This window comes from Sinocyclocheilus rhinocerous, unplaced genomic scaffold, assembly GCF_001515625.1.
Source record: "Sinocyclocheilus rhinocerous isolate Xijiao unplaced genomic scaffold, SAMN03320098_v1.1 scaffold3263, whole genome shotgun sequence".
NCBI classification, from domain to species: Eukaryota; Metazoa; Chordata; class Actinopteri; order Cypriniformes; family Cyprinidae; genus Sinocyclocheilus; species Sinocyclocheilus rhinocerous.
Window position 1 is genome coordinate 1 of NW_015664010.1, and position 19,545 is coordinate 19,545.

General features: G+C 35.8%; 1 protein-coding gene across 1 annotated transcript in view; it reads left to right on the forward strand.

Annotated features, from left to right (window-relative positions):
* Nucleotides 1-3,567: 3,567 nt before the first annotated feature.
* LOC107729133 (cGMP-inhibited 3',5'-cyclic phosphodiesterase A-like) overlaps nucleotides 3,568-19,545 on the forward strand; it is a gene marked incomplete at its 5' end in the record, with an annotated part of 21,817 nt that continues 5,839 nt past the window's right edge. The window contains 12 exons of the mRNA XM_016539521.1: nucleotides 3,568-3,725; nucleotides 5,261-5,382; nucleotides 6,137-6,368; nucleotides 8,812-8,885; nucleotides 9,087-9,238; nucleotides 10,383-10,520; nucleotides 10,912-11,023; nucleotides 11,226-11,327; nucleotides 13,047-13,246; nucleotides 14,508-14,711; nucleotides 14,795-14,956; nucleotides 18,450-18,711. Of these exons, the coding sequence (XP_016395007.1) occupies nucleotides 3,568-3,725; nucleotides 5,261-5,382; nucleotides 6,137-6,368; nucleotides 8,812-8,885; nucleotides 9,087-9,238; nucleotides 10,383-10,520; nucleotides 10,912-11,023; nucleotides 11,226-11,327; nucleotides 13,047-13,246; nucleotides 14,508-14,711; nucleotides 14,795-14,956; nucleotides 18,450-18,711 (1,918 nt within the window). The remainder of the gene's footprint in view (nucleotides 3,726-5,260; nucleotides 5,383-6,136; nucleotides 6,369-8,811; nucleotides 8,886-9,086; nucleotides 9,239-10,382; nucleotides 10,521-10,911; nucleotides 11,024-11,225; nucleotides 11,328-13,046; nucleotides 13,247-14,507; nucleotides 14,712-14,794; nucleotides 14,957-18,449; nucleotides 18,712-19,545) is intronic.

Below are 19,545 nucleotides of genomic sequence, written 5' to 3' on the forward strand. Positions count from 1 at the left end.
ATTGAAAATGTTTAGTGCAAGTATAAATCTGATCAAAGCTAAATAAACACAAGGCATGCTTTTTAAAACTTGTTAAATAAATATAGTTAAAATAATAAAAAATGAATAAATAGTAACAAATTATTAAAATAATACATTATGTGCACCAATATAAAATATTTCACCTACAATACATAAAAGTAAAGCATGGAGGAGTAAAGTCATAACATTTTTCTTTTTTTTTAATATTCAAGAAAATTGCAATTTCACATCTTTTGAGATCCTTTTTTATACCTGTAATCACTGGTGTTTTGCTGCAAAATGACAAAATGATTACGAATGAGAAGACTGATGCTGTGAGCTGGTGTTGAGGCTGTGATTTGAGTTCCCTGTAGGAGGCTAGTTTGTGCAAAAATGCTTAAGTGGTTGCTGGAAAATTTGCACATACCATTTTATTGAAGGGTTGTGAGGCTCTATGGGTGATGTATTGCTTTGCTTTTTTGTGTGTTGGTAGCATGAACTGGTATTAGATAATTCATTTTAAACCATATGATGAAGATATTTGGCAAATCATGAGAAACCTGTCAAGGGTCGTGTTACATCCCAATATTAAAGGTAAAAAAAGTTAGGAATTATGTTTTGCATAAAGAAAATTATGCCTCTTTTTATTTTATTTTATTTTACTTTATATTTTATATTTTATTTTTAATAGATTTAATAATTGTATTTATTTAGAATATTGAATGACAATTAAGCACATTAATGCAGTATTTTTTAATTAATAAAAATAATTTTAATAATAATAATAATAATAGATTAATAATATTTTAAACCAGTATAAAGGCAGCACAAAAAAATACTGCCATGATGTATAATAAAAAATTAAAAAAAATTATGTATAATTTTTTGTTTTGCATTCCAGTAAATAAAACAAAGTTTTTAAATTGTGATAATTTTGCAATATGGTTAACAGTTTGAAGTGTAAATGTCACATGCTGATTGACAATTAAGCACATTAATGCAGTAGAAGTAATAAAAATTGTTAATTAATAATAATAATAACAGTAAATAATAATAAAAAAATACTACCATGATGTATATTTGCTTTATCATTTAAATAATATATCTTATTATCTTATCTGCATACAAATTGAGATCATACAGTTTTTAAATTGTGATAATTTTGCAATATACTGTAGTAAAGAATTTGGGGGTTAGATATCCTTAATTTTTAAGAAAATTGTAGCATAATGCACCTTAATAATCCTAAAATAGATTAATTTTTATTTAATTGAATATCCAGACATGTTCTTGACGGGGTTTCGTGAGATTCCCTTATATAGGTTAGTTTAGACTGTGATAGGAAACAAATCTCTAAGCTGTCACACCGGCTGGAGAAGATGGTTCAATCAGACACTGCAGAACCCTGATCGGACGAGACTCGGCTCACAGACGCCTGAGCGCTGTCTGTCTGTGTGAGAGAGAGGCGCCACGGCAGGAGAGGAGACGCACGTCCCGAGCGCCTTCTCAGACAATACATCCACTCAAACATGTTCCTCCCAACTCCAGCTGACAGCCGCTCCGGCTGAATTAATATCAGGCGCTCGTATTGCGCAGATGTTTTCATGTTTGTAGCTACAGATTGTTGCATGAGAATTTTCCTGAGCTAAAAATACACATGCGATTTTTGACTTCTGACCCCGGCGCTCACCCCATCTGTCTGTAATAGGACAGTGCTGGTCTCCCAGATTGCCTAGGGCATGCACTCGGAGCGGTTGGGAGATTAGGGTTGGGGCGTGCGGATGTGCCCTCTGCTTCTCTACGTGGGCCGGAGCCCTGCACTGCATCTGAAATATTCATGCTGCTCTCAGGAGAGTTATTTCCCTGCTCTGACTGTTCTCAAACTTTTTGTGCACCATTGTGCAATTTTATATAATCAAAAACATACTTAACTTTGATACGCAAATGCAGATAAACGCATTATCCAATGCAGTGCAAGTGATGTGTTACCGTTCTGGAGTTTCTTTGAAATATATTAAATGTGCCATTAAACCAGATGTGTTATTCAGATGCCAAACATGCTGAAACTTTCTCAGCAAAATTCTCTCCAAACTATTTTTTCTCCATGATGCTAGTTGGCCTGCTAGAGAAAACTGTCCGACAGTTACTTTAATTTTCGCTATACTGTACTGTAATTTGCATTGCATTACATTGAATTTAAAGGGATAATAAAATAGTCATCATTTACTGTTATTTTAGTGTAATTGGGATGCTATTATTATTAATATTACTGATACTATTTTTATAGTTTAAATATATTAATATAGATTTTAATTTGTAATATCATTTTTTGCATATTTTGTAATATTTTATATTTATTTTTATTTTTAATTAGTTATGTCGATGTGTTTTATCTTTTTTTATGTTTATTATGTTTTTAATAGTTTTTATTAGTTTTTATGTAAGTTTTAGTTACTTTAGTGCATCAAGTTAAACTAAATGTTTTTTTTGTTTATTTTACATTGCACTGAAAGGGGTAATGAAATGAAAATTGTTGTCATTTACTTAACTCCAGTGCTATTTTAGTATAATTGAGATACAGTTTTAGTTTTATGAATATTTTAATTGGGTTTTATTTTTATATTTTAGCTATATTAATTTATATTTGAATTTTTAATATTTGAATTTTTATTTTTAATTGTTTTATATTTTTTAAATAATTTTAATTTTAATGTTAAAGTTAAAGTTTTAGTTATAGTGCTGTGTTTTGTCATTTTTTAAAATATGCGTATATAGTTTTTATTAATATTTTGAATTAGTTTCATTTCTATATTTTAATTATATTCCTTTTTATTTACATTTTTAATATTTCGCTTTTTAATATTTATTTATATTTTATATTTACTTTTAATTTTAGTTAACGCTTTAGTTGTCTTAGTGTGTTTTGTAATTGTTTTAAATATGCCTATATAGTTTTTATTCGTTTTTATGCAAGTTTCAGACCTCTATGCATTTCTTTCGTCTGAGTAAATGATGCCAGGATGTTGATTTTTTTGAGTGTTCTGTCCCTTTAAGTGCATTTATCTAGTCTGTTTCATACCACACAAACGTGCCGTATCAGCCAAGCCTTTTGATTGGCTCACAGCTTGTGATGTAAAGAAGAAATGCGATGATGCATTTCTCCAGGGTCTTCCATCTGTTCTGTTCTCCTTTTCCCAGTTGGGAGAAGGGCTCAGTATTCCCTGACGGACCGCTGTCATCTGCCGCCCTCAGATGTTTGGCTTAACGCACAGACTCACTCTGGAAATACACACACTCGCTAAGATTTACATCATTTACGTAAAATGCAATCCAAACAAGCACTTTGTTTAACAACTGCACTGCCAAAAAGTGTTAATTTGACTCTGGGTTGTCAAACACATGTGGCTTTATTCTGTCTGGGTCAGTGTTAATTGATTATAATTGGTGATGTGACTTTTGACAAGCTTCAAAACTGACCTTAGCGGAGAATTTGTGAATCTAAGTGTTTTGCTACGCTGTCAACATTGTTTTAGTCTAAACTTGATGTATGTTCTCTTTAAATAACAGCGTTTGAGGCGGAGTTTGCATCCGGGGCTTTTGAGACGGATTTCTTCCCCGTGGACCACCACCACCTCAGCCACCGGCCTGCCCACCCTCGAACCTGGGCCGGTCAGATGGGACCGCAGTGCCAGCATCAAAGCACCTCATGATGGCCCTTCCAGCAGGTAATAAACACTCCTTTCTTATTCAGATGCAATAAACACGGCAATCCGTGTTTACCTTTAGACTAACTTGCACAACTTCACAAATGAAACACAACTTAAAGGAATAGCACACCCAAAATGAAAATTTGTTGAAATGTACTCATGTACTCAAATTTGCAGTACCCTCAGGCCATCCAAGATGTAGATGAGTTTGTTTGAGATTTGGAGAAATGTAGCATTCCATCACTTGGATCCTCTGCAGTGAATGGGTGGCGACAGAATGAGAGTCCACACAGCTGATTCACTGCAGAGGTTTGATATGGTGATAGCATCGAGCTTTAAGCATTTCTTCATGCTTTTGTTGACCAGCCCAGATCACTTAAAATGACTGAATGTCATTGCAAAATATGTCTGTATCTCAAATGCTGCAGAATCGCCATTTTCACCATCTTCACCTTGCTTCCTTTTTGTTCAGTGTCTTTGGTGTTTTAGTGATTTTTAGTGGATGTCTGAAGACCTAGAGTAGTCCTAGCAGCTTCACAAACACAAAAGCGTCCAGTTGCTTCATTTTGAAGCATTTTATGTGTTGTTTTATTATTTCAAACCTAACAAACACCTTATTCATGAAATGTTTCGTTTGAGAAGTACGCTTGTGCAGTCTAAACTGATGTGATATTTTATCATTTAATGCAATTTGTCCAAACACTTCCCGGGCCGTTGTATGTGACTCATGAAGTGTTTTGAAGCAATAATAAATACTTTCTGAAAATATGAGTCCACAGAGAGTTTCTCAGGATTTATCTGACAGCACTTTTATCCGTTTGCCCTCATTTTGTTTTGTTTGTCATCATTGTCTCGTACGTTAGTGTTTCACACAGCTGTTGCGGATCGCCGTCAAGCGCTTGAACTTTCCAGAGCTCCTCCACGCTGCCTTACTCACTCCGTCTGAATGTTTGATTCAAATTTTATAATGTCCATCTTTGGGCATTTCTCCACCTTTCTACCTCTTATTTCAGCTTGAGTTATACAGACCAGCTAAAGTTCAGCCCATTAATACTGATATCCAGATAGCCATCTGCACTGTGTAGACAGAGAGTTTAAAGAGGCTTCCTGGTGACCTGAGAGCCCAGGTCGTGTTTAGATTCGGGCCCTTTTGAAATAAAAGCCCCGGTGAAAAATGGAGGGTCACACGGTTGCCTGCATGACCATATTGAGACTGGTTTTAAAGTGGCGGGTCTCCTGCGCAGCTTCTTAATGGATATCTGAAGAGTGTTCCCACAGCAGGAGGCCTGTTCGCTCCCATTTTTTAAAGTTGGCAGGAAAATTCAAGTTTAAATCCCTCTCCCAAAATAAGCCACTTGGACTGTTTTAACCCCAGAAAAAGTGCAAAAAGTTCGCCTTTTGAGAGGAAAAAGGTTATGCCGTGTGTATGTATACACACTAAAATACCACTGCACTGGAGTCTAAACAACAAAACCAGCATCTCTTTGGCAATAAATCAACATTACCATGTAAAACCATGAAATATCAATCATGCGTTTTCTCCTCTCTTGCAGTTTGGTGAACAGTGATTCATGGAACAACTCGGTTATGCTCGGCCTTTCCAAGAGCAGGTCCATGTCTGCTTCATACGCTGCCTCCTCCGCCACCAACCACATCTATAGCAAGAGCCGAAGAGGTACAGCGCTGTGTGTGTGAGAGTGTGTGTGCAGATAGCCATCTGCACTGTGTAGACAGAGAGTTTAAAGAGGCTTCCTGGTGACCTGAGAGCCCAGGTCGTGTTTAGATTCGGGCCCTTTTGAAATAAAAGCCCCGGTGAAAAATGGAGGGTCACACGGTTGCCTGCATGACCATATTGAGACTGGTTTTAAAGTGGCGGGTCTCCTGCGCAGCTTCTTAATGGATATCTGAAGAGTGTTCCCACAGCAGGAGGCCTGTTCGCTCCCATTTTTTAAAGTTGGCAGGAAAATTCAAGTTTAAATCCCTCTCCCAAAATAAGCCACTTGGACTGTTTTAACCCCAGAAAAAGTGCAAAAAGTTCGCCTTTTGAGAGGAAAAAGGTTATGCCGTGTGTATGTATACACACTAAAATACCACTGCACTGGAGTCTAAACAACAAAACCAGCATCTCTTTGGCAATAAATCAACATTACCATGTAAAACCATGAAATATCAATCATGCGTTTTCTCCTCTCTTGCAGTTTGGTGAACAGTGATTCATGGAACAACTCGGTTATGCTCGGCCTTTCCAAGAGCAGGTCCATGTCTGCTTCATACGCTGCCTCCTCCGCCACCAACCACATCTATAGCAAGAGCCGAAGAGGTACAGCGCTGTGTGTGTGAGAGTGTGTGTGTGTGTGTGTGTGAGTGTTGAGTGAAAGGAGATAAATGGGCTCTGGCAGTGCCAGTGTGATTCCTCTGCTCTCTGACAGGTTACCCTTCTTCCAACATCTCACCTCTGGCTTCACCCTGCAACTCCCCTCCAGTCCAGGGCACTCCGCTCACCAGCCCCACCAACAAAAGCCCTTCACTTGAGCTGCCGGACGCAGAGCTTCCGCCGGGCGACGGCCCGCCACCACGGAGCCCCCACAAAGCCTTAACCCACAGTCAGAGCGCCCCCAGCTCCAGCACCTCACAATGGGTGCCGCCTCCACTTTGTAGCAGGTAAAACCCCACCATTCTGTTGAGCTTCACACATTTCTGCACTGATTTTTTTGAGGGAAATTCATTTAATGTTTAAAGCAGAGCTTTGGGATCCAAAAGCATTGTAAAATTATCCAAAAATATTTAATAAACTAACATGCAGGTGTCGCGTCCACAAAACATCTATTCTATAATTGCATTTGCATATTAATCATCTCATTCTTATAATTTAAATATTCATTTCATATTCATTCTTGCTGTAAGGTATTACATTATATTTTATTATATTTTCCAAAATATTTAATAAACAAATATTCAGGTAGACCGTCCACAAAACTCAAAACTATGATTTCATATTTTCATATAAATCATTTAATTCTTATTCTATAAATATTAATTTTCATATCTATGTTTGTTAAAAACACTCATTGCAATGTATTTAAAATTAATTGTTATTATAATTTTAAAAATATGTATTAATAAACATGCAGATGTAGTGTCCACAGAACTTAAATATATAATTTGATATTTGTATATTAAGTGAATTCTCATACTTGAAATATTTATTTTCATATCTATGTTTGTTAAAAAAATTAAGCATTATTTTTTATTACATTACACAAAATATTTAATAAACAAATGCAGGTGTAGCACCCACAAAACCATAATTTTATATTTGCATATTAATATCTTTCTCATACTTAATTTTGATATCATCTGATTTTAATAACGACTCTTGTTGTAATTTAATTTGGAACTGTAATTATACTCCAGTCTAGTTATTATATTCACTTCATTTGCCTTTAAATATGTGCAAATGTTGTTTTACAAGTAGTATTTCAGTGATATTGCTGAGAGAACACACGATATGAGTTGTAAAAAGCCCAGCCTTTTATTAAAGAGTTACCCAAACAATAGGATCGACCGCAGTAAGTCATTTTAAGTGTACTGGGAAATGTGTCGATTTTTTCTCTTTTTTTTTTTTCTTTTTTGAGGAATTTTGCTTGTTTGGATTCCTTGCAGGACTACTAATGAGTAATTTTGAGAACAGACAGCTAGTTAATATTCATTTTGAACCCAATTCATCACTCCGGTCACTGTTTCAAAATATCTGAGCGTATCCTGTGGCCCTGGATGTTGTACAAGAGTGGACTGCAGCTTCAAGCCATTATGTGGTTACTGAACAACCACTGATCATTAACTGTGAAAAATACCCAACATTGTGTCTAAATATTAACAGATGGACGAACACGGTCAGATCTCTCTCTCTCTCTCTATAGGTTTTACTCAGAGTGATCACTAATGTCCTGGCGATGGGACAAGGTCACCTTCCCCTTGGCCCGTAATGAATGCTGGGCACAGAGAAACAGCTTGATTAGGTTCTGTCTGGCCCGTTAATTCAGAGAGCTCAACTAAACAACAGTGACAACGGCTGGCACACACACACACACACGTGTACAGCACATATCATCAGGGGTTAGTCACCCAGAGAGGACGCCTCTCAATTTCAATGCAAAATATTAAAATATGCAATCATGAAATGCATACAGTATGCACGCATCAGCCGTTTCCTGGCTCTCCTAACTCATACAGCATAAAAACATGAAGCGTAATGAACAGATTCCAGTGCCTGCGATGATAGATAGTGTCTTTTTCTTGTTCTTAAAGGAATGTTCCCGAAGTCAACATAAAATGGCATTCGCAACGCATTTTTGTTTCATAATGTGGCTTATTTCTGAGTGAAACAGGAGAACATTCTGTGAGGGGAACAAAGGAGATTGGGAATTGATTCAATTCCCAGTTATTAAAATTTAATTGATTGTGAAAATTATGAAATTTGATGAAAGCAAATAGCTGTTTTTATTACTATTATTATTATTATTATTAGTTGTAGTTGCAACCCAAAAACTAATAAAGTCATGAAATAAAACATGAAATAAATATTAACTGATAAATCATGCACTATAAGACCAGGAATGTACTGAAAAAGTAAATTATTATTATTATTATTATTATTAGTTGTTGTTGTTGTTGTTAAAATGCAGCACAAGAAAATAACAGCAAAAAACTATAATAAAACAAATAAATAAAAAAGTGAAATTTATGGAATTTGCTATAAGTTTTTTTTATTTACTTATTTTTTCATTATTCATTTATTTGTAATAACATTAACTGATAAATCATGCACAATAAAACCAGGATAATATACTGAGAAAGTAAATTGGTGTTTTTATTATTGTTGTTGTAGCTGTTGATAAACTGCAAAAACCTTTAATTAAACATGGAATAAATAAGACAGCAAAAAAGAAAGAAAGAACGAAAGAAAGAAAGAGAAAGAGAGAATGTGATTTGATTTGATCCATTGGGACTTGATTCAGTCGTGAAAATGATTTTGGAGTTTGATTTACTCCGTTTATGTATGATTAATTGATTTGATGTGAATGGTTTGTTGTGTGTGTTGTAGCTGTGGAAGACGGTACGGTAAACTGAGACACGTGGAAGGATCCATAGATGCAGGAGATCGAACCCAACAGTCAGGTATCGCCACCGTCATGTGCGTTTCTGAATTAGCATTTAGATGCATTTTGCTGTTGTGATCTGTGATATTACAGCTCGATCCTGGATTGTATCTCTGAATTAATATGTAATTGGTGTCTTCACGAGTCTTTCAGATCTGTCAGTCTGCTCGAACGTGAAACATGACGAGACGCGTAATTAGGTTTTTTAATAACCTTGCAGACGAGCTGCTGATAATGTCGTCAGACTATGAGACCAACCACAGTGACAGCAGCGACATTGCACAGAACGAGGAAGACGGAGAGGGTCGCATGAAAGCCTGCGGGACGTTCCCGTCTCCGGCGCTCGCACTGGCCGCTCTCATCCCACCAGAGGTAAACACCGCTTTTGCAGGACAAATTGATTTTTTATCACTGCAATTTAGTTTAGGCAGGTAGATGGGGTTTTTTTTCCTGTCAGTTTTACAAGCCTACAAGCAGTAAAATTACACAGTATAAAGAGCTGCATAAAATCTATAATGCACAAAAATACATCAATTGCATAATAAATAAGTGGTTTACATGCACTACTCTGGGGTTTTTTTTTTTGGGATCATCAAATTGTCATCATATTGTCATCAAAACTAATCATTGTAAAATAATCGTTTTATTTATTTATTTATTTTCTTTAAATATTTTTATGCATTGTTTTTACGTCTAAAGGGCCAGGATGATTCAATGTTAATGATTCAATACTGTATTTCATTAAACAATAAATGTCAATGCATAGATCACATTTTCTCTCTTTTTTTATTATATGTTTTTTAAATATTTTTCTTATATTATATAATTAAAGTTTAAAAAACAAGTATAAAATGATTGTTTATTAAAATTTAGCAACTTTGTGTATATTTTATTTGCTAATGTTTTATTACATCAGCCACAATACTAGATATTATTAGATATCATATTATGTTTAGTTTTTTTGTACTTTATATGTCTAAAGGTTGAGGCCAGGATAATTAAATGGCTGAAATGATGATTAAATAAAATTTTTTGTTAAATAATAAAAAAGAATGTTAGTGTATAGTGCATATTTACTTTTTATTGTATTGTATTTTTCATCTCTTTTTTTCTGGTCAGTGTTAGAGGACCTACAAGCAGTAAAAATACACTGTATAAAGTGTTGCATAAAATATGCAGTATGCACGCAGTCTGCAGAAAATGTATAATGCACAAAACTACGGCAATAGCTTAGTAAATAAATAAGCGTTACGTGCAATTCTCAGGGTTTGTTTGTTCCAGTAGAACTAAACTGTCATCAAATTGTCATCAGAACTAATCACTGAGCATTTGATTTGTTTTCGCTGTGGTTTGTTGACAGACTCTTTTTGTGTTATATGCTGTTTTAACTACTCTCTGTAGTAGTTTCGTATGTGCCACTTGATTTTTATTTATTTTTTTGTAATTCCAGTTATGTCTAGTGGGTTTTTTGTTGTAAGATGGCACAGTCCGTGATCTGAAATCATTTCCTCTGCAGGATAAGCCCATCTTGGCCCCGGAGTCACTGGTGATGGAGGGCCTGGAGCCCCTCATGAGTCAGATCAACAACTGGAACTTCCCCATCTTCAGTCTGGTGGAGAGAACCAACAGCAGATGTGGCTGCATCCTCAGCCAGGTGAGACACTGACATCTAGTGGAGTATATGGAGTATATGGTGACCCATACTCGGAATTAGTGCTCTGCATTTATCCCATCCAAAGTGCACACACACAGCAGTGAACACACACACACCGTGAACACACACCTGGAGCAGTGGGCAGCCATTTTTTTGCTGCGGCGCTCGGGGAGCAGTTGGGGGTTCGGTGCCTTGCTCAAGGGCACCTCAGTCGTGGTATTGAAGGTGGGAGAGAGCGCTGTACATTCACTCCCCCCACCTACAATCCCTGCCGGTACGAGACTCGCATATTAAAATCATATGTCCTTTTGAGAACCCATAGCATTATTGTTTGGAACCTTTTGTTTAATTTCAGACATGGTTGAGGGATTTTAAGCTTTTTTTTGTTTAGGTGTCTTACCGGTTGTTTGTGGACACGGGACTCTTTGAGACATTCAAGATTCCAGTGAGGGAGTTCATGAACTATTTCCACGCTCTGGAGAACGGATACAGGGACATCCCATGTGAGTCCTGGTGCTGCAGGAGACATGTGTACAGAAATATGTTAACAATGAAATAACTGATGATGTACAACAGCTGCTGTGCGCAAGCACCTTCTCCTCCAGAGGAATAAATTGCTCTAAATCATCAGTTCTGCTTCTTTGTGGTGTGTTGTGTCTCCCTCTAGTGGTAGTTTACCGTATTAAACCTCGTCTTCCTCCACAGATCACAACAGGATTCATGCAACAGACGTCCTCCATGCGGTTTGGTACCTCACGACCCAGCCTGTGCCTGATTTACCTACACTGGCATCACTGAGTGACTCGGGTAAGAATCACACTTTATTACAGTTTGGACGGGTTAATAAGGACATACAGTGGAAATTATTTAATGCCTGTAATTCAAAAGTATATATTTAGTTTGATTACTTCTTTTTATATAGACTAGATATGTGTACTTTCATATGTTTATATTTATATGCTCATGTTATCTATGTTAATAAATGTAACACCATGGTCCTGTGAGGCATCAGTGTTATTTTAGTATCATTAAGAAAGATACTGTTATAGTTTTATTAATATTTGAATCAGTTTTTATTTATATATTTATGTTTTCATTTCAATTTTAGTAAATGTTTTAGTAGTTTTTAGCAGTTTTGTCTTTTTTGTAGTTTTTGTTTTTTTAATATAAATCTATATATCTATGTATTTAGTCATTTTTATTTCAGTTTTAGTACAAGTTAAACTAAATTAATGTTGCCTTGCCAACTAGCTGAAATAAAAGCTTTTTATATTTTATTCTATTTTGAGCTTTTATTTTTATATTTTCCATTTTCATTTCAATTTTAGTTGTAGTAATTTTGTCATGTTTTTATTTTTATCTCTATATGTATTTACTGATTTTTATTTTTAGTGCATGTTGAGAAGTGCTGCCTTGCCAACTAGATGAAATAAAAAAGCTTTGTATATATTTATGTTTGTAATTTGTAGTTTTTGTTTAAAATAAGAATTAAAATTAATAACAATAATATAATCATTTATGAAGAATACCTATTATGCAGTTTTCATATGTATATACCAGAGCTCATTTACATATGCACTGCAAAATAAGTTTTATTTAAGTGAATAAAGATTATTGGAATATGTTTCATACCGTTACGTTTCAATACCATTTCAGTCGTTCTGATTTAATTTATTTAATTCAATATGTTACTTGCCATTTCTTTGTCATTATTTTGTAAAGTAAATCCTACAGCAAATGTATTTCAGTGATTAATTGTAAGAGACATGATAATGAAAATTAAATTATGAGTGTTTTATACGGTGGTCCAGAGAGCTCAACATGCTGCAACTGACGAAAACACATGCAAATTGAAAAAGCACCAGCAAATAAGAAAATCTGTTTGACAACACGTGTGCTGCAAATTCTCATAACACAAGCCAATACAGAAACACGCTGCAATACTCACAACATGACCAAATACAGATCAGGATGTTAAAATAAACAAAAACACACCTTGCAGGTGATCGATTAGACATGCAATAAGTATGTCCCAGCCAATTTCATCACTTGTAGGGATCCTCTTGAAACACTTCCGTTGTGGTCTGTGCTCTTTGCAGCGCGTTTCAGTATTTGGTTGTTTTGTGAGTATTTGCAGCACCTATGTTATCAAACTGACAAAGTTGTTTTCTTAATTTGCTGGTGTTTTTTCTGTTTGCATGTGCTGTTTGCAGCTTGTTGAGCTCTCTCGGTCTAAAATGTAGTTTTACACAAAAAAAAATGGCTTAAGAAACAATTTTCACTCAGAAATTGCTCGTAAATTTCACAAACAATTACAAAGAATTGGCAAGTGAAACATTGAATTAAATGTGAACTGAAATAGTATTTTCTTGTAAAACATACACTTTTATTTACAACTTCAAATCATTTCTTACAGTGTAGGTGTATGAGACCTTGACTAACATTATAAGTGAACTTCAGGGAAACAAACTGAAATGCTTTGAAGAGATATAAAGATTGTTAATCACTCTCTCTCTCTGTCTATAGACTCTGACGGTGGACTCGCTCACAGCCACTCAAAGTACCTGATGTCCACGACGTATCCTGTAGAGGAGGAGGGTTACAGCTGTCTGTCCGGCCTCATCCCCGCTCTGGAGCTGATGGCGCTCTACGTAGCAGCCGCCATGCATGATTACGACCATCCCGGCAGGACCAACGCGTTCCTGGTGGCCACCAGCGCTCCTCAGGTGACACACCACACCATCATCACACAACACTGGGAAACAACTGTTCAGCTTTCATTGCATGGCATGGTTTTTCTTCAAGTGTTTACAAGGGAGTGCTAATTTCCTCATATTGTAATATTAAGCACACGTCGTGCTTTCTTAGGAATCATAGAGGTACTTCTACTAATACAGAGGTAGAATTAATGACGAAAGTACCTTCTATAATAATTAACAAATATGTGATTTCATCAAATCAAGAAACAAACAAGGCTGGTGTTTACTTAAAAATGCTGTGTAGCATAGAAGCCTTCACAAAATTGACAGGTGTCATGAACTATTATCTATATGTATATATACTGTACATGTACATAATAATTAATTACACCTATACATATATGTGTGTGTGTATGTATATATATATATATATATATATAGTACATGTAGCATTATTTGATCAAAAATACAGTAAAAACAGTAAGATTGTGAAATATTATTCCAATTTAAAATAACTGTTTTCTATGTGAATATATAGTGAAATGTAATTTATTCTTGTGATCAAAGCTGAATTTTCAGCATCATTACTCCAGTCTTCAGTGTCACATGATCCTTCAGAAATCATTCTAATATGCTGATTTGCTGCTCAGTTATTATTGGTGCTCAGTTTTTAATAATGGTTCTTATTATTATCAGTGTTAAAAACAGTTTTTGGTGCTTCATATTTGTCAGAAAACTTTTTTTTTTCAGGATTTTTTGATGAATAGAAAAATCAAAATAACAGCATTTATTTGAAATAGAATCTTTTGTAACATTATAAATGTTTTACTGTCATACTGTGATTAATGCATATTTGATGAATAAAAGCATTAATTTATATATATATATATATATATATAAAACACATACACACACACCCCATACATTAGAATGGAAATATATAATATAGCTTTGTATCATAGGAATAATTTTTTTTTAATATATATATTCACATAGAAAACAGCTATTTTAATTTGTAATAATATTTCACAATATTACTGTTTTTGCTGTATTTTGATCAAATAAATGAAGCCTTTGTGAGCAGTAGAGTGGTCTTTAAAAAACATTTAAAAAATCTTAATTATTACAAACTTTTGACCAGTGGAGTTTGTGTGTGTGTGTGTGTGTGTGTGTGTGTATATATATATATATATATATATGATATTACTATACACAGCAGTTGTTTTCCATTGTTCTGAGGTCTTGAAACATCTGAATTGCCATAAAAGTCTTTTGTGTGTCTTTGAAGGCTGTGCTTTATAATGACCGTTCGGTGCTGGAGAACCATCACGCAGCGTCTGCCTGGAATCTCTTCATGTCGCGGCCTGAGTACAATTTTTTGGCCAGTCTGGACAACATGGACTTCAAACGCTTTCGCTTCCTGGTCATCGAGGCCATACTGGCCACCGACCTCAAGAAACACTTCGACTTTCTGGCTGAATTCAATGCCAAAGTGAGCACCTCTGATATTAGATATACATATATAGAGCAACTAATGCTGTGCACTTTATTCATTTATGTATTTTGTGTTTGTAGGTGGGAGATGATGGATGCTCAAGCATTGATTGGACTAATGAGAATGATCGTCTGCTGGTCTGTCAGATGTGTATTAAGTTAGCGGATATAAACGGTCCGTTGAAAAGCAAGGAGCTTCATTTGCAGTGGACGGAAGGCATCGTCAATGAGTTTTATGAACAGGTCAGTGTCTACTCTTTGATGCATGTTTATGTCTGAAGTCATTTTCGAGCTGTTCAGTCACAGCCGAGACAAACAGGAAGCTCTCACGATGTCTAAGTGCCTGGTAACCACACCTCACGCTCATAGAGGCTGTGGTAATGCACACACGTAACCTCACAGCAACTACGCGGCATCTCGGTATCATTCACATCGAGTGGATGGAGAGGATGGCACGGATACGCTGTTGCCTGGCAACCGTCCACATCCTCCTCAAGCGGTGCTGAAGGAACACGTTCACAGCTGTATTGAGAATGCAGGGCAGAAAGTAAGCAAAGTTTTACATCGGTTCGGTCTGCCGGAAATGATGTTTTCAGTGGAGAAGAACATTTACAAGCAAAACAAGCTATTCAGTGATGATAAACAAAATGAATCGGCTGATATTTGGCCAATTAAAGTTGTCATGAAATCAATTGGCTCTATTTACTTTGTTGGTGCACATTATTCTAAAGAATAAAATGTTCATTATCATTCATCAAAACATTCTGTTCAGCTGACACCATCAATCCTTATCTTTTTCCTTTTCAACCTCTCATCTTGTCCATTTAAAATCCTTTATCACTCAGAAATATGTCACATTAGATGAGTAAAATACAAACGCCTCTCCTTTATTGATACTTTATTATTACACTGCAAAAGAAAAAAAAATCTAGTATTTTTCTCTTGTTTTCCGGTACAAATATCTCAACATTTTTTAATATTCGATACATTTACTTGAGCACCTAGATGACAGAAGATATTTCAAGTGTTGTTTTCTGAAAAAATGTAGTGAGATTATACTTAAAATGAGAAAAAATCAATAGGGTCAGAAAAATAAACTTAAATCAAAAGTAATCAAGATGATTTTTTTATTATTCTAATTATTATTTTTGATATTAACTCACTTCATTTTTCAGATAAGTTAGGATTCTCACAGTTCTGTTTTATATCTCACAGTTCTGAGTTTATATATCACAATTTAGCTTTATATCTCACAATTCTGAATTGATTTTATGCTTAAAAAACATCCTTCAGTGGGATCAGAAAAATAAAATCAATTATTTTATTGAGAAAACAATTATTTTTCTTACGCCTTTGACAGATTTTTTTTTTTTTCTTATTTTAAATGCACTTCACTCTGATAACATTTTCAGTTCAGAAAACAAGACTTATTATCTTAATTAAATTTTCTTCTCAAGTAAATGTATCTTGATTTAAGAATTTTCAGATATTTGTAATGGAAAACAATACAAAAATGCTAAGAAAGAAAGTAATTTTTCCCAGTATATGAAAGACATTTGCTCTCGTCAAAATGCTAAATGTTGTGTAAAATGCATGTTTAAAGTGCATTACATATTAGCATAATATTGGCCAAACTTGATTGACCGGTACGGTACGTCATACACGCTTGTTCAACCATGATTTCCTATATTCCATTGTGCGTTTCTCTAAGAGTTAAGGGCTTGTTGGATGCAGCAATGAGTAATAAAACACTGCGTCTATTATTGTGAGGAACACAGAGTGAGGATGACCCAGTTGTGTCAGGACCCCGTCACTGAGCTACAAAGCGTCATATGACCACCCCTGGCCATATTCAGCGCATTTCAAAAGGGACCAGAAATTATATGCTTCAAAGGAGCCTGCTTTTCCCCTCCCTGTTTCGTTTCTTGAATGATTCATTTCTCCAGCACTTCTGAGTAGCACCTGACAGAACACAGCGCACATACATTACTGCCCTCTGACGACATCACCGCGCGGTTGCCATGGCAACTTGAGACCTTGCCTGTTGTTATGCCGCTCTCATAGTTTATTTCCAGGTACTGCGAAGCATATGTTTTCATGTGGACTATATGATGTTCTTCCAATCTCTGATTACTTACTTATTTCAATACTGTAATATGAAATAAATAATTAAAAAGCCCAGGCCTCGCGTGGTTGGGTGTATTTCCCCCGTCCATGGGAAGGTTGACCTAGTTTTATAGCAGTCGAATGTCTGTGAAGTATGTTTCTCTCCTGAACTGGAAAAATCCAATCAAGTGTGTGACTCTTCAGCTGTGCTTGAATATACTGAGCATACTTTTCCCTTCCTGGTAATATAGTTATTTGTTTAATGTAATAGATGAGTATAAAATAGCTGCTGCATAAATAGAGTTTTCTTTGTAAATGTGAAGAAAAATGCTTCAAATCAGGCATCAATAAGATCAGATTAAACTGCATTATATGGAGCATTTCTGAATCAAAATGAAATGCATATTTGCAACATCACTGAATGCATTTCTTTTCTCAGGATGAATTTTAGATGTGAAATGATGTGATGCTGCTTTCATATGCTTGTTAATATGAGGAACGCTGTCTGGTGACATCAATTCCCATGATGCTCTTCATCCAAATACAACTGGAGAAGGGAGTGCAGATGAAGGACAATGTTAGTTTCAGTTAATTTAATTTCAGAAAATTGGAAGCTTGTTTACACCATAGGATTTTTAAAAAAAAATATCCTGCTTTGGATAAAAAGCGTCTGCTAGATGCATAAATGTAGGTAGATGTAAATCAAGCGTAGCGTTAGTTCTGACAGGTCACGTTAGTCAAGCTTGCATCAGCTGGACAGAATTGCAGCTTTTTTCATCTCACAATTTGGACTTTGTTTCTTGCAGTTCTGAGAAAATATTCTGCAATTCTTAGATTTTTTTCTGACACTGAATAAAAAGTTTAAAAGGTAGTTGCAACTTTTTCATCTCACAATTCTGACTTTTTTCCCCCGCAGTTGTGACTTTGCAAGTTTATATCTCATAATTCTGCATTTATATCTCAATCCTGCGTTTATATCTGGCAATTCTGTTTATATCTCGCAATTCTGTGTTAATATCTCGCAATTCTGAATTCTGAAGGAATTTTTATCCTGTGGCGGAAATGGGCTTCCATATTATAGCAACAAAAAAGCATTTCAAATGTTATTCCACTTAGAGTCAATATGAAACAACATACTTCTGTAATGTGGGCAGAACGTGATTTTTCTATTAGAAATGATCCATTGGGAATTGATTGGGTTGAAAAATGGGCGTTCCATTCTTGCAGCCTAAATGTCTGTTCACATCAAGGGCAATAACTATAATGATAACTATAAAGGTTTAATAATTGTTTTATTAATTGTGAGTCCACACCATAACCATAATGACAAAGAGGAACGATATCATTATCAAATATCGAACCACTTTCAGACAGATTTCTTCCATGTGGTGAACATTGATCAGAATCCATCCTGCTTTAAAGAGCTCGAACATTTAAAGCAGTAGGCGAAAAAACTGCAGCACGCAATTATAATAAACAGAACGATATTGTGCATTGGTCTGGATGCAAATATAGTTTTCATTATAGTTACCTTTATAGTTCCTGTTCTTGGTGTGAACGGGCCTTTACACATAATTCTTTCTTTCTTTTATATGTTTATATGCATTTTCTCTTCATTCTGGTGTTTCAGGGTGATGAAGAGTCCAGTTTGGGCCTTCCCATCAGCCCTTTCATGGACCGTACAGCACCACAGTTGGCCAAACTGCAGGAGTCCTTCATCACACACATCGTCGGGCCTCTCTGCAGCTCTTATGATTCAGCCGCCCTCATGCCCGGCCACTGGGTCGACCCTCTGCCCAAAGAGGGTGAAAATGCTGAGGAAGAGACGGATGAAGAGGAGGAGGAGGAAGACACACCGGAAGAAGACGCCTCCACCAGCTCAGAACTTTCCCGTGAGTTCACGTTTTTTCCTGAAACTTTGCAGATTAAGTATAATATCTAGTCCAAATTGCATTAATGTAAGAGCACGGACTCAATTTTACATTTGTTCCTTATTCAAACTGAACTGAACTTACAGTATATATATATATATATATATATATATATATATATATACAGTATATGTTCATGATAGATGAAGACTGCAGTCAAGGTAAAGACGATTGCGGTGGCTTACAGGAGTCGTACAGTAAGCACGCGTCAGTCCATTATAATAATGCGTGTATGAGTGCTCTTGACGCACTGATCGCACATTGTATTTATGCACAGGCACAGACATTTCCGTATGTTCACGTTGTTTCCACACACATTCGCGATAATGTTTTGATTTGTCATGTGTATGTTGCTGTGTCATGTGTTAGTTATTCTGAATTGATCCGTGTACTGTAGTAGATATATGCAGTCAGCAGGCGGTCTCCATGTGGTCCTGTTCGGTATCACAACTTGGCTTCTCCTCAGATTCCAGATTTTCTAATAGTTGTATCTCAGCCAAATATTGTCCTAACAAACCATACATCAATGGAAAGCTTATTTATTCAGCTTTAAGATGATGTATAAATCTCAACTTCGAAAAATTGACCCTTATGACTGGTTTTGTGGTCCAGGGCCACATATATATGTGATGCGATCTGGGAAAACGTGACGTGACGTGACATGTGGCCAGGTATGGTTACCCATACTAGGAATTAGTGCTCTGCATTTAACCCATCCAAAGTGCACACACACAGCAGTGAACACACACCCGGAGCAGTGGGCAGCCATTTATGCTGCGGCGCCCGGGGAGCAGT